The sequence below is a fragment of the Populus euphratica genome, unplaced genomic scaffold (assembly GCF_000495115.2).
Source record: "Populus euphratica unplaced genomic scaffold, PopEup_1.0 scaffold39.1, whole genome shotgun sequence".
Taxonomy (NCBI): Eukaryota; Viridiplantae; Streptophyta; class Magnoliopsida; order Malpighiales; family Salicaceae; genus Populus; species Populus euphratica.
Genome location: NW_011499897.1, coordinates 531,249 through 546,896, shown reverse-complemented (window position 1 = coordinate 546,896; position 15,648 = coordinate 531,249). Strand labels below are relative to the sequence as shown.

Genomic DNA, 15,648 nt, shown 5'->3' with positions numbered 1-15,648 from the left:
TATCGATTTTTTAAGAACCAATTGATCTAAAAAATATATCATTATAGAATAAAAATCCTAAATACTCATATTTTTATAGTAAAAAGCTTGTATGTCAATTTCTAATTAATATTGCTTTGCAAAATTTGATTGCGTGAATAACTTTTGTAAATAATCTCAAACCTTCTTTGTTATCTCATATTTCACCAATTGTGCACTTATAGAATGCTCAATAGCATTGTTAATCTAAGTAATAATATTTGCATTGTTCACTTCCTCAATATTTATCAAAGCAGCATAACTCTTATCAGTATTCTTAAGTATCACAGAAGTTTCACTAAAATATCTCTACATCTTTTTGCTTTAAAGAAAATTTCTCATCGCATAACTCCAATATAAATAATTCTTTCCATTTAACCTTTTACTCATGAATTGAAACAAATTATCTCTTTTAGTAACTATAATCAACAAACAAAAAAAAAACCATAACGTAAAAGAAAGGAAAATGGAATACTAGATTGCAGAAACTAAATAAATATCTTCTCAAAGTTATACAATTACGCAAAAAAAAAAGAGAAAAATAGGCTAAATGCTAATACCATGTTAAAAAATTTAAAAAAATATATAAAAATATAAAAATAAGAGAGGAGTAGGCTAGGGTTTCATTGATATTGCATGATGTGATCACAATAATCTAAAGGAAGGGGTCTAACCTAAATACAAGGAAATTATATATAGGCTAAACTAAAAAGAAAATAAAAATATTATTCTAACCTTAATAAATAAAATAAAATAAAATAACTTCATATTTCTTAGTAGATTTGTCTATGACATATGAAGAGAGACAAAGATAGATTATGTGTTATTGTTAGGTTTCTTGGAAACACATTAATATAGTAGAAATGTTATATATATATAGTTCCTAGTTTGTCCATAAATATATGTGTACATTATCTAATATTACGACCATTGTTTTCTTAAAAATGATTTTGATGTTTGATAGATCTCGACTGAGTTGGATTATCAAAGAATATTATTTTTTTAGCTCTAAATTGTTTTTGATTATATAAATTGACATGTTAAAAGGATTTTTTTATCTCCTGTTTTTGAAAAGAAAATGGTATCAAGACAGGGATGTAAGATAGTACTCTACCAGTTATGTTTTGTAGGTGACATGTATTTCTTCATCTGTTAAAACAATGCTTTTCTTTAAAACATTAAAATGAAGAAAGATTTGTTGATTGGTTCACATTATTGATCAGACATAGGCAGATCATAGCTATTGAAAGCAAAATAGATGATTGAAGAGAATAAATATAATCAATAATAATGCAAACATAATTTCCTATTGGATTTATATATGTCATAACCCATTCTTGGGTTACTCCCCAAATTCATATTTTTTTCTTTCAAAAATAAAAAATATATATATTTGAATTAAAAAATAAAAAAATTCTAAAAAATAACAACAATGAGAAAAGAATGTCAAAGTACCTATAAAATAACTAAAAATTAGTTAAGGAGGTTTAAAAATATAAAGATTAAAATCTAGCGGTATTTTGTTGATTGATGAGAGCCTTGTTGATAAAGAAAATTCAATTTGAGGAAGAAAAATCCAAAATCAGATATTTATGAACTCAATTAAATTTTATTGAAGGTTTAATTGAATTTATAGAGGGTTTGATTGCAAGAAAATTGATTTTTAAGTCAATTTCAACTTTAATTAGAAGAAATTAAAGTTTTATGGTCAAATTATAATTTGTTAGAGTTGATTTGGTCAAATCAAAGGCTTAATTGCATAAATATTGAAGTTTGATGGCCAATTAAGAATTTAATTAAAGAAATACGACACCAAAGACCAAACTGAAAAAGGCGCGTAAATAGAGGAGCTGTAATTAAATCGAATCAGGGGCCAAATTAAAGAAATTAGAAGTTTATTGATCAATTGAGGGTCAAATTGCATAAATCAGAGACTAAGGACTAAAGTGAAAAAGGCGACCAACTTTAGGGCTGACGATTGAATTTGGCAGAAATGCAATGAAATTGATTTTTAAAATCAAAATTATAATTTAAAACTTGATTGAACAAATCACAAATTAAGAATTAATTTGGACTTTGGCGCAATTTTACCATCATTTCCTTTTAAATAAAACAACGTGTTTTGGGTCAAACGATGCCGTTTCATCCACTGTTTCAATAAAAAGACCTAAACGGTGTTGTTTTGAACTGGCATTATGGGTCTTCTTCTTTCCCTGAACGCACGAGGTAGGGGAAGAAAAAGATTTCCTTCCCCTGCTTTTCTCTTCCCCCTTTCTCTCAAAACAACTCAAAAAGAAGTCGGCAACAAACCCCCTACTTGCCTAAGTTCTAACTCGTGGCCTACCATAGAGTGAAAAACAGAGGGAACGTGTCCCTTGGGTGGTCCTGGGGCAGCTGCATAGGGGCCGCCCCGGCCACCCTCCCCTTGCGCTATGACTAGGTAGGGGTAACAGGTCTCTCTCTCCACTGTTTTTTGCCTATAAATACAGGAAAAGAGAGAGCAGAAGGAGAGAGGATAGAAAAACAGAAAGAAAACAGAAAACAAAAGGAGAAAAAAAAACAGGAAAGGAAAAAAACAGAGGAATGGAGAGAAAGTAGAGAGGAGAAGAACAAAGATAGAGAGGAGAGAACCGAGAGCGGGAAAACAAAAAAAAAGACACAGGGACTAACGCCTCTGCACGAGGAAGAAAAAGGAAAAAAGCAACAGCACCACCAGGCTTCTAGCCACCACCACCGTCAACCTAGCAACCATACTCCTTCACACCAGGTAATCTTCTTTCTTTCTCAGATTCATCTTTCTTTCTTTCTTTCATTTACATGCAGAACATGAGCAATTCACATCCTGTAGAAAAATAAAAATAATTAGCTGGTTACTATGTTGTGCAAAGTAACCAGCTAATTATAATCTTTTGAGCCGGTGTTGGCCCATTTTTATTTTGGGCTAGGTCCGATCCATTCCAATTAAAAATATTTAAAAAAAAAATATTAGTAATTTTCTCTCTTATTTTTTTTATCCATTTTGGTTACTATTGGTTTGTATGATTACACCGTAAAGATGCAAATCCGATATTTAAATATCCGGTTTTCATCAAAACATTGAAAAGAAATATTTTTTTTATTTTAGTATCAGGGATTACAAATTTATACGTAAAATCATATTGTATTTTCATACAACAAATAAAACTTCAAAAAATATTTTTTATCATGCATTTTGACTTTAATAATCAATTTATTAAAGTCACGCGAATTTGGCCAATATTTAATAAATTTCAAAAAAATATTTTGTTTTATTTTAGTATCAGGGATTACAAATTTATACGTAAAATGTATTCCCAGTATTAAAAAGGTATTTCTTTTAACAATATAAAACATTTAGGTTTTTACTCGATACGATAAGAATTTCCTTACAGAGGACTTTTTTAACCATAGATAAACCAGCAATTAAAAACAACACATCTTACCTTAGATAGGGCGTAGTTAGAATGCTAATAACTTCTGTTTATGTAACCAATCTTTATATTCGATTTCTGAAACCAGTTAAGATTTTTAGTGATCAGAATATTAAATGACGATTTTTATTTGAACTAGAATGCTAATAACTTCTGTTTATGTAACTAATCTTTATATTCGATTTCTGAAACTAGTTAAGATTTCTAGTGATCAGAATACTAAATAGCGACTTTTATTTGAATTTTTTACTAATAAAAAACAAAAATATCTAGTCTCCTTGTATTTTTCAAATAGACATACATCTCGTTTAAAGATAGATGATTAGCCACAAAGCCACAGCCATGTGATAATATATATATTATGAACATATTATTTGGATGCTACTCATGAGAAGGCGGTCACTTTCAATAATTAAACTACGAGGAAAAGCTCGTTAACAAGAAGTCCTACCAACAATTATATATTTATGTATAGAGTGAGATGCATTGAAGTCGTTCATCCTAATAATACTCTAACCCAAACATATTTATTTTCAGAATTCCTATGATATACAATGTATTATGCTGGAAACACGAGTGCGCTCCTAGCTGCTTTAATTATAAAGTCAGAGTAGGTAGTGAATTAATTTGTAGGAGAAGAATATAAATCCATTTCTTATATTTCTTTCCTTCCGAACCTTTATAAATTATTAAAGATGTGACTTGTGTAATAAGATTTTATTTAATTATTTGACATTAACTTTAAACATGATAAATTATTGTCGTTCACGGAGAATTCTACATTAATTTGAACTTTCTAAAGCCCAACCAATAAAATGTCTACATGTAAAGAAAAAAATATATGTCACCAAAGTGATTATCAAAATTTCAATCAAATTACTTCTTTCTTTATTTTATTGCGAAATCATATTTTTCTCGGAATATAATAATACTTTGCTTTCGTTTTACTACGTGACTGGTAATTGACTTATCAAACCAACCATATTAAATTAAAAAATCAGGACTAATGAGTACAGAAATAGCTTTGGTGTCCGTGTTTGGCTGTAGAGATGGACTATTTGTGTGCAAAACATGATATTCAAGTGCGTGCTGAAATGAGATTAAAAAAATAACATAAAAAAATTATCATAATAAATTTTAAACTCTGGTAATAAAAATCAAACCAACCCAGAATATCTTATTAAATTCATAGATTAAATTACAAGATTTGAACAATCTTATTCAAAATAAATAAAAATTATAAAGTTGTTAAAAAAATGTTAAATTTTCACATACTTGAAGCACCTAATATAAAAAAATCATAAAGTTTAACTCTTAATCAATTAAGAAATAATAAGGATCAAAATTATTATATAAAAGAATTAAAAAAAATTAAAAGAATGAGGATTAAAATTGAAAAAAATAAGGATCAAAATTATTATATAAAAGAATTAAAAAAAAATAAAAGAATGAGGATTAAAATTGAAAAACAAAATTATTTTTTTATTTGATTAAAGGGTGAAATCGAAAAGAAAGATCAATTTAGTAAAAGGACAAGCAAATCAAAATAATAAGGATCAAAATTGACATAAAAAATAAACATAATGTTTTGATTGAAGGATGAAATTGAAAAGAATAATAACTTTTATAAAAGAGATAAGAAAAAAATTAAAAATCAAAACAATGAGAACCAAATTAAAAAATACAAAACTATCAATTTGAATTGAAGAATGATTTTGAAAACCAATAAAACTTTTATAAAAAAAATTAAAGAAAAATTAGAAATAAAAAGAATAATGATTAAATTGAAAAATATAATATTTGGTAAATTAACATTGAAAGATAAAATTTAAAATAAAATAAAACTTCAACATAAAAATCAAAATCTAAATTGAAAAATATAATATTTGGTAAATTAACATTGAAAGATAAAATTTAAAATAAAATAAAAGTTCAACATAAAAATCAAAATCAAAAATCAAAAAATTAAACTTAAAATTAAAATACCAACAATATAAAAAGTTAAATTATTATTTTAAAAAAAAATCAAGTTAAATTATTATTTTTGTTACGCACCGGTTATTACAAACCCCACCGTACAGAGTCTGGTAAAATCTCTGTTTGCGGGTGATTTCAGCTATAAGTCCATCCCTCACCAAGTATCACAAACAATTTTTTCAGGGAGGAAATTGGATACACAAACCTCTTCTCATATTTATTTACGTAAGGTTAATGAATGGCTTGTATAAAGGAACTCTACAATATGAGAGGAGTGCTACAATCTCGGATCATCCGGAAATTTTTGTTTTTATTGCGAGATAAAAACAAGTCACTGCTCAAATATCAATCTCGGTTTTATTTTATTTTTTTATTTACAAGAAATACTTTGATGATGGTGTTCCCCTGTTCATATGATATACAAACAAATTTATACACTACCTGCCAGCTATGTGGGGATGGTTTTAACAAGATGATAACTTAATAATCAACAACAAAGCTTACTCAACTTATGAGGACCAAGTCTAAAGCACCAACCCAAGCATACCCATATATAACAAAACTTCGACAGGAACAAAGCTGCTGAAAGCCTTCCTGCTTGTTTTTGTCAAGTGAGATCCATTCTCATTGCACACGGAATCAATTTTTAAGTTGATCTGCTCTAGTATATCTTCAACACAATATGCCACTTCGAATTCATTAATAATCTATTCCCAGTCGCCTCATTTCGGCTTGGAAAGTTGGACTGGAAGTTAGCGTTTGATGGGCGAGTGTCCTTATATCTTGCCTTGAACAGTCTCGTGAAATACGAACCAGTTCCCAGAGCGCACCTCCGCTTATCATGTCCCTTGCGTTCACTTCTGTAATGTAACAAATGCTCACATCTCAGATGACGTTCAATGGACTATAGGCTTTCTCAAATTTTAAAAGGACGCACAAAAACTTACCGTGTTGTGCCAAATGACAGAGCGCAAGCTCTATATGGCGTCTGATTGGTGATGCTTCATTGTTAGCATTCTGTACTATCCATGGAAGCACTCCATCCACAATCAAAAGAGACCTTCCATTCTTAGTTCCTGCACAATTAAGTGCCAACGTTATGCTTCATGTAAGTATGGTGGACAAGGAGAGGCCTTGGAATTTTCAACATGGCACAAACAATTTTGGGGTACAAAGTCCACTACATAATTGTATGACAAGCAGAGCAAACCAAATACAGACAAACTTAACTAAGGCCTCTTTCTAAGATACGTACCTTGAGTTGATGCTCTGGACTCACACTTGGCAAAATTTGCTATTCCACGGGCAACTTGTGCAAGTACATCAGGATGCCTACATCTAACCATCCCTAGCAAAGCCTTGATGCCACCTTCACCTCTTAGCTTCATCTGCAACTTATCTGAATAATTCATCATTGCACTATGTTAAAGTTTACAATGGCATGTCAGCTGATAGACTAACTCAAATAAATTGGAAATTTTGCAGTAGCACTTAAATTGTAACAAAGCTCTCTTTCACACCTCACACATGCTGTCTCATCATTTTCCCCAGCTTACTTATCTATGTACAAAGCTTGTGTGAAACTGAACTCTTTCGGGTACTCAAGCTCTTTTATATTTGTTAGATTTTGGAAAAAAAACCACATAGCTTAGATATCTTAACATTTCTTAGTGAATCGCCAGTCCCATACAGAGTATTGCAAAATAAAAATTATAAAATATATATACTTACCTCAATCAAGCTAATTTCTATAGTACCAGTTTTAAACATGCTAGCCTCAGGTAGCAGCATGAACAACTAGCTTAGCTACTAAACTTGCACAATTTTAAATTTTTCAGGGAAATATGGATGTTAAGGCAACTAGTTCAAGGGAAAACACTGCTTTACTCATCTAAGATTGGAATTCCTATATATTTACAAATGCTAATTTAAAACAGCTAAAGTTACTGATAAAATGCCCTTCATCCCCAAGCAACACTTCATATACAGTCGCTTTTGTCTGTCTGTTCAAGGGTGATTTCTTGCAGTGGTAGTTGAGATCAGGGCTTGTTTATTTAATGTTTATTCCCCAGTAATATAAAAAAATCTAATCAGATATCCATTTTTGGAATTGAGTAAATCTTCAAACAAGCTTAAAATGCAAACAACTAGTAAACTCAGCAGAATAAAAATCAAATGGGGTCAAGGAGCTTACCATTTCCACAAAGATTTGCAATGGCTCCAGCAACCATTCGAAGTGTTTGAGGATCCTCAGCACTGCCTGCTGTCATTGATAGCAAAGGAATGCCTCCTTGAGACATTATTAGCTCTTGGTTGGTTTCTGATTGAATACATGAAGAACATGAATAAGGTCACAACCAAATTTAAATGATCCATGGTAAATGTATCCAGAGTATGACCAAGATCTCCATGATAATTAGATCGTCTCTGATAATGGATGCAAAACTCACCATTCATAGCAAGATTGGCAATTGCACCTGCTGCAACTCTATGTATAGTCTCATCCTTGGAGCTTCTAAGCAGCATCAACAAAGACTTTAGACCGCCAGCTTCTACAATCTTCTCTTGATTTGTTTCTGCATATTAGATGGGGATTGCGATCATTTTGGAACAATGAAATAGCAATGAAAGGCCTTTTTTCCCTGGAAGTGATCATGCTGTTTGCAGAAATATAATTTTGTAGTAGTGTAGACTATCATATACAAATTCATCCAAGAAAAGGTCAACAACAGAGTAAAACAGATTATGAGAAACAAATGTAACACAACAAAACACTCTGATTTGGCACCATAAAATTGGAGAGTGCATGAGATGTTACATTAGTATGCAATGCTGCAGTTCTTGGTAAAACAATAAAAGATGAGTGAAGGCTTTGGAGCTTGAATTGTGCAATTCAAATTGTGATCCAGCTCTTGGTTTTGCATTGTTTATTAATGCCATTTCCAATAGAAATTTTGAATTGATTAATCCATACCTCTTCCAATATTATTTTTACTGATACATCCTCTTGTGGTTATATTCAGCGTCTGCTTTGGGAACATGTGCATGTATGACAAATATCAAGTTTTCAAGTCTAAAACTGTTTAACTTAGAAACAGGCCAGTTCTTTCTTGACATTATCTAATGACACAGACAAAATACCAGCCCTTCACATCCAATCTACTGTCTGTAAATCTGTCAAGGAGAAAGGTGTTTTCCATTCCAAAGTTGTGTCCCTTGCAACTCCAGAAGTTCATGCATCAACCTATCATCTACTTCCATTCAACTAGTTCCCTGAAAACTAACCTTTTTTATTCATCAATATCAAGTAGGCAGGGATGCTTAGCAATGATCAAATCTCAGAATCAATGTTCCCCTTTCAAAAGAAATAAGTCTTTCGTGAGTTAGATGCTATCATGTTCACCAATATCAACTAGGAAATGCATTGAGAGGTATAAATTAAACATGAAGTTCAGAAATCACTATGTCTGTGACACCCTACTGGAGAGTAGATCAGCACTAGCACAATTCTGAATAAGTTGGCGCTGCCCATAAAAAGAAGTTGAAGCAAGTGTTGGTAGAGAACAAGAAAGAAACCTTCAGCTGCCAGATTTGCTACCACCTTCACAGCATGAATTCGCACATCAACATCTTCTGCTTCAAGCAAAGACAAGATCCTTTGCAATCCCACTGAAGAAAAATTGGATTTTGTTAGGAAAGAACAATATGAAAGCAGTTCCATTACCTTACCATGTGGAACAAATTGAAAAAATAAAGATAAAACAAATAAATACCAGAACTACCTTGTTCAAAGAGTTTAGCTATTGAGGACTTTTCTCCATTTCCCAAATCATTGGTCTGTGGCTGCCTAACTTGCAACAAGAGAGAATCTAGACTACCAGGAACTTTTTCAGACCCTCCTTTATCAATCCTTCTTGCCGTCTAAAACATAAACATATCAGTCAGCATTCGAATTTTAGATACCTTGTGGGGGCGTTAGCATAGATTCCATGAGCAAACATTTATGCATTGGAGAACATCGAACATATGCCTTGGTTGCCTGCTAAATTGTTATGAATTACAATGCCTAATATCACAATCCATGCCGCCATCCATCATCTCTCACTATTTTCTCAGTGTAGGTTTCGAAAAGAAATAATCATGCCTGTAAGAATTGCAATGCTTGTATTTGAGGTTTATAGGTAATTACTAAGTTTTCCTATCAATTTAGGCACTTGTTTCCTAATTTCTTATGAGAGAAACAATTTTTTTTTCCTCAAAAAGTTCTCAACCATATTGTTCCTTGAAGAAATCTGAATTAGGTAGGTTTCACTATGCTATAGTTCTAAATTCCTCGAAGAGAATACCTCATCGGCCTCAAAACTTATTTGCAACAGCTGACTTTGTAGTATTGCTATTTCTCCTTCAAGTTTTTCTTTCTGGCATGCCTCATCCTCCAGCATCTTTTGAAGCTTTGAGATATCAGATTTTGCTGATGCCTTGTACATCAAAGGTATAGTTATATGTGAACCCAACCTGAGCAAAAGATACAGATAACAGAAATGTAAGAAGCACTGAGAGGTAGAATCAGTCAAACATACCTCTGACTTCTTCAATTCAGCTAGTTGACTTTTAAGTTTATTAACTTCCTCTTCAGCAGCCTTCCTCAAGAGAGTTTCCTTCTGAAGCTTTTTTTTCATCTCAGAAAGTTCCTCCACATTAGCTAACCTGGAATCCTATGCATATGAGAGGAAAAAAAAAAAGGCTAAAATTGTTTAGTCAGACAGTTGGGTCATTGGATGTACATCCACAGAATTTTGGAGGAATCTAGTAGTGCTGTAGGGAGGACACGAAAGAATCATGACACAATAAAAAAGGAGGCATCACAAGGAAGGATCAATTTCAGAACTACCTCTCCAATAGATATCCAATTTGAACTTTCATCTTTTAGTCCAGAGGCATTTTCTTCACCAGCATGCTTCTGCTGATTCATCATCCATTTCTCTTCTAGCTTCTTTATTGACTCCATATACTCTTTCTGATAATTGAACCTTTCCTTCTATAAAAAGTGAACATAAGGAGTTAGCATGCCCAATGCCAAGAAAGAGAAAATGCTAAAGAAAAATCAGTGGGTAAAAAAGACATAGGCAGTACAAGTCAATTGTTTCCCACATCTATCCATCCCGAGAGAGAAATGTGTGCATCCAAATAACCACAAAAACACAAAATGATTTCAGTATGAGCTGGTAACAAATTATTCTCGGCATAAAGTAGGGAAAGGTCACTGTTTAAATTTTGCATTTCAAAAATACAAGGCGTGATATATTCTATAGAACAAAAACCAAGAGGCATGATAGTATTCTACAACAAAAACCAAGGGACAAACTTTAACTGAAAATGATACACAAACATCTCCCTCCCTCCCTCCCTCTTGCTCTCTCTCTGCACACACAAAACAGTAATTCATTATTAAAGAAACACTTACCTCCAATTCGACTGCATAGTTTCTTTCAGACTCCAAAATTTGATGTTTTGCTTCAGTAGTTACTCTTTCAATTTCATTCTCAAATGCTTTCTGCTGCTTTTCATGTTCTGCAATAAGTTTCTCCAATTGCATATCTAATCTTCTAGACAAACTTTTGTAATCAAATTCCTCCTTTAATTTCAACATATTCTCCACCTTCATTGCCTATGAGAGGAAAAAACTCTTAAAAAATAAACAAACAGCTTTTGTTAATAAGGTATCAGTTAATACACTATTGATTTTTTGCCTGAGTCAAGTTCAATGTATGTATATTTAATAGAGCCAAATATAAATCTATTAAGATTATGGCAAGAATGAAGCATGTCCAAACACAAGTACAAGGAGCACTATGTTGATGATGGTAGGAAAAAATAAATGAACCATGCAGCCAGGGCATTGACTTCGGTTATTGGTACCCACCCTTTGTCCAAACATAATAGTACTTGCTGTCTCTCCTCGATGGCGTGGTGATGGACCGATAGTAATAACCAGTGAAGTCCTTGCCGTGCCTGTCAAGATTTCACAGAGTCAGGGAAAACATATCCTATAAAAAGATTAAATAATTCCATTAATGCTAACATATTACCTCCAAATGAATCTCGAAGCAATCTAGTAAGCTTTGAATCACGAATTGGGACATGTGCGCTATTTTCCGCGAGAGCATTAATGCACTTCCCTAGTGCACTCAACGAGAGATTGATGGATTTGGCTTCCTCTAATGTGTGGCCCTCACTCCCTGCCAAATAATGGACGAGTAAACAGACTTTAACAAGTAAAAGAGAGCTTGACACTTAGAAAAATATACCTAAAGAATGGCCCATGTAGAATCAAAATTAATCAAACCATTTGTCAATATCTACACCTTTTGCATTCCACAAGCCAACATGCACAAAGAAAGATTTACCAAAATAATAATTGACCGGCTAATTTAGATATGAATTGATAAGAACAAATTTTCAACAAGAATGATTTAGCTGGAATATATAAGAAGAGGATATTACGAGACCATGTGAACATGAAAGGCAGAAGAGGGGTACTTTTAATTTCCATTTCTTGATTTCAACAAACCTGACTTGTCAATGCGCTCTGAACCTGCAAGATCTACTACGACTAGCTTTCCCTTACGAACGATAGGAGGCTTCAAACTTTTAGCCATGTGGGAATTGTTGCCATTTTCGCTTGAAAGAATAGAATCTCTTCCCTTGACAGACCTCTTTACATGTACCTAAAGCATTTGCAATGTCTATTTCTTGTCAAAATCTCAAAAGATTTCAAATAGGTTTGCTGCAGTTTCAAAAGCACTAGAAAGTGAAGGGCAAATTTATTCACCATCAGAATAGCATGACTACGAGATGATTCAGTATTCAATTTTGTATTTGCAGCAAAACGATGAGCTTCTCCTTTTCGCAATAGTTCAACAAAACTCTGCTGATTCCTAATTTCAACTATGCTAGCCCCAGGAAGTGAAACATCTCCACTTTTTGGGTCTTCTACAATAGAAATATTGTCATTAGCATGATCAAGGAGGTCTTGTATGGTCTCCATGTACAGCTGCACAATTTTTAAGAATAGGAATATTAGAACATAACTTGGATCTAATAAAATTCAAAATATCCAAAATAAATAAATAGCATAGATACTAAACAAAGAAAATTACAACATCATACGTATAAAACTAATGCATAGTAAATCCAACAACCTGCAGATAGGACACTGAAACAGAATCAGTCTCTAGAGAAACATCTGCTAATATGTCCTCCATAGCACGAACCATAATTCCACGAGCAGCAGTGTCTTCCTCTCCAAGTCGTCCGAGAGTGTATGTTTTACCAGTACCAGTCTGCCCATATGCCATGACTGTCCCATTGTATCCATCCATAACACTCTGCAGCAGCAAATAACAAATCAGCATGTCATCGGAATCCCATAAAGTAGGAAAAAAAATGCCATAGCAAAACATAAATCAGTGTAATAATTGATAATCGGTATGTATATGATTCAATGCTATGAACAGGAGAAGTGAAACAATCAATGAAGTTCATAAGACAACATAAATAGTGAGCATCTGTTACAACATTATAATCTAAGTTCCATCACAAATAATGAATCAAGGAATCTGATAGGAATTATGCATGCGCACAGGAGATCCATCTAATTTAACAACTTTTAACTTTATTTATGAAAGTGCCTAATTAAGAAGTTATGATAACAGTAATATTCTGTGACAGTTAAGGACATCTGAATCAATGATCCTAAGTACAAATCTTCAACATAAATAATAGATTTAAATTCATTTGTTGGTACCTCTACAACAGGCTTTGCCACAACTTCATAAACACGTTTTTGCGATGCAAACTCAGTCAGCAATTCATCAAACTCGTATGTATCAGAATCCCAGTTATTTTTCCGAAGTTTCAACCTCTTAACCTAAAACCAAAACAAGAAAAAAAACAGTTGGCTCCAAAAAAAAAATCACATAAAATCAGACGCACATTTAAACAATTTTGTTCTAAAAAACCTCAGGCTGTAATTCTACACAGTCAGCAAAATCAGCATCAGCTACCATCTCCTCTTCATTTCGTGGTCGCAATCTCACCGCTACCCTAACTCTTCCGGGAACTATAGATAAAAAGCAATAACTAATTAATTAACTAATCACTCACTTAATAAGAAAATCATTAAAAACAAGAGAATTCAAATTAAAGACTAAACAAAAAAAAAAGAGTAACCTTGGATATTAAAAATTTTAAAAGGAAATGAAAAATAAAGCGAGATGTCGACGGTTAAAAGAGAAGGCCGGATTATCTAACCTCCAGTATCATCTTTAGCGGCGCCAAGAGAAGGAGGAGCGCTCTTACGGAGCCCCGAGCCCGGCAATGACTTGGACTTTAGTGAATTTTTAGGGTTTGAATTGACGGACAGAGGCTTCTCCACTTTGTTATTGCTAGTACTAAGTGAATTCCTACTGCAATTACCATTTCTATAAACACCTGCCGTAGCGGCCATCTTAGCTCAAACAGAGCGAGGCAGAGAGTGAGGAAGCGAGCGAGCGAGCGACAGAGCGAGTCTGCAATTTTGATTTCTGTGAGTGTTTTGTTTGATTTTCTGTTTGGTTCGCGAGAAAATTAAATGGCGCTGCGGTTAAGGAGTGAAATTTAAGTTAGAGAGAGAGAGAGAGTGAAAAAAACGAAGATGGAGTGTGTAAGGAGTGAAATTTAAGTTAGAGAGAGAGACTGAAAAAAACGAAGATGGAGTGTGTGAGTGAGAAAGAAAGAGGGAGAGGTTTTCTGAGTTTTTAGAGGGAGAAAGGCGTTGTGGGTCCCGGATTTGACTCTCCATGTTTTTAATTCTCCATGATTTGAAACGGAGTTACGGAGATGCCCTTGCTTAATTTAAGAGAAAATGTGCAATGCATGCATTAGCATGACAGTGCATTTCAGGTGCCGTGTTAGAAGGACGAGGTGGTGGATTAAATGACTGGACTGACCCTTTCCCGCTTTCTACCTAACGATTTGATTAACCGTCAAGAAGAGTTTGATGAACTTTCTAGCGGTTAATTTGTTCTTTGAAGTTGATCAATTATTGTTTTCTATTTATATATACTAATGATTATAATGTATTTATTGCTCGTGAATAATAAAATCTACTAAAATTCCCACGAGCGCAAGCATGTGTTTTTTCTAGGATCAAAAAATATTTGTTTTCCTTCTCTATGTTAGCAGGTTTTTTTATCTAAACCATACTTAATGATTCATTCATGATTGTCACACTTGTACGCCGCTATAGTTAAACTACACAATGGCGAGATAATTATTTTAATAGGAAATGAATTGAATATATATTTAATCATCAATTATGAAGTGATTGTAATTAGTAATCACACAGCAATAAAAATAAGCTTTAAAGCACAATAGATAAATGAATAAATGGATATGTAATAATTAGTAAATTAATTATTGTATCTTTCTAAGTATTCGTATATAAAATGTAAATTTGTTTGTATACTTTATATTTTATGATTCCATAAAGATTTATTAGCATATTTTTTTTTCGACAAATATGTTTTTAATTAATCAATTTATAAAAGTTCATAACATCATACTTCAAGATATGGCTTAGACCCGAACCATGGTCACAGACCTTGTTATCGAGCTCTTTCTCAACACCTTCATAGGCTTAGATGTGATAATTATTTTTCTGAGAGTTTAAATAATACACCTAAACTTTAACTGTTGGGTCCACTACAAGTATCAGTTGGGTTTAGATGTTGAACCCACGCTTCACACCCATATTGGCTCAGGTGATATCGCCTGAACTCAAGTTTTGAGTATATACCCGTTACATTTTGGGTTAATTGTTTTTTTATATTAAAAATATTTATTTTTTATTAACAAAGATATAATGGATATTTATCTCTTATTAATATTTATATCAAAAATATTTATTTTTTATTAATGCTACCAGAATAAAATGATTCTTCAACTCAAGCAACAAGATAAGATATATGAGCTATAAATACCCTCTAAATTATACATGTAAAAATTTTATAATTTTTCAACCTCGACATGCATATATTATTTTCTTGTATAATATTTATTATCATATAAAAATAAGAATAAATAACCTTATTTCTAGAATTTAATACTCTTTTATATATTTCTTAATCTTTCCCTCTACAAATATAATGATTTAAGTACAAGA

At 32.5% G+C, this 15,648-nt stretch overlaps 1 protein-coding gene across 1 annotated transcript; it reads right to left on the bottom strand.

Annotated features, from left to right (window-relative positions):
* Positions 1 to 5,740: 5,740 nt before the first annotated feature.
* LOC105132214 (armadillo repeat-containing kinesin-like protein 3) lies at positions 5,741 to 14,154 on the bottom strand. Its single transcript, XM_011035563.1, has 19 exons — positions 13,758 to 14,154; positions 13,466 to 13,566; positions 13,252 to 13,374; positions 12,647 to 12,832; positions 12,277 to 12,498; positions 12,016 to 12,172; positions 11,534 to 11,683; positions 11,368 to 11,456; positions 10,909 to 11,112; positions 10,336 to 10,482; positions 10,025 to 10,159; positions 9,791 to 9,922; positions 9,227 to 9,365; positions 9,021 to 9,113; positions 7,895 to 8,020; positions 7,639 to 7,764; positions 6,700 to 6,843; positions 6,392 to 6,520; positions 5,741 to 6,304 (listed from the first exon to the last, which is right to left on the bottom strand). Exons 1-19 carry the CDS (start codon positions 13,951 to 13,953, stop codon positions 6,144 to 6,146), a joined length of 2,760 nt encoding a protein of 919 aa, XP_011033865.1. The 5' UTR covers positions 13,954 to 14,154; the 3' UTR covers positions 5,741 to 6,143.
* Positions 14,155 to 15,648: the final 1,494 nt, after the last annotated feature.

Bases quoted from the DNA above. Each gene is read 5' to 3' on its own strand.
- LOC105132214 (XM_011035563.1), bottom strand. From the start codon at position 13,953: ATGGCCGCTACGGCAGGTGTTTATAGAAATGGTAATTGCAGTAGGAAT. The intron at 13,375-13,465 runs GTTTTTTAGAAC...TTTTGGTTTTAG, and splicing joins GTGTAGAATTACAGCCTGAG to GTTAAGAGGTTGAAACTTCG. The intron at 12,833-13,251 runs GTACCAACAAAT...TTGCTGCTGCAG, and splicing joins TGGCAAAGCCTGTTGTAGAG to AGTGTTATGGATGGATACAA.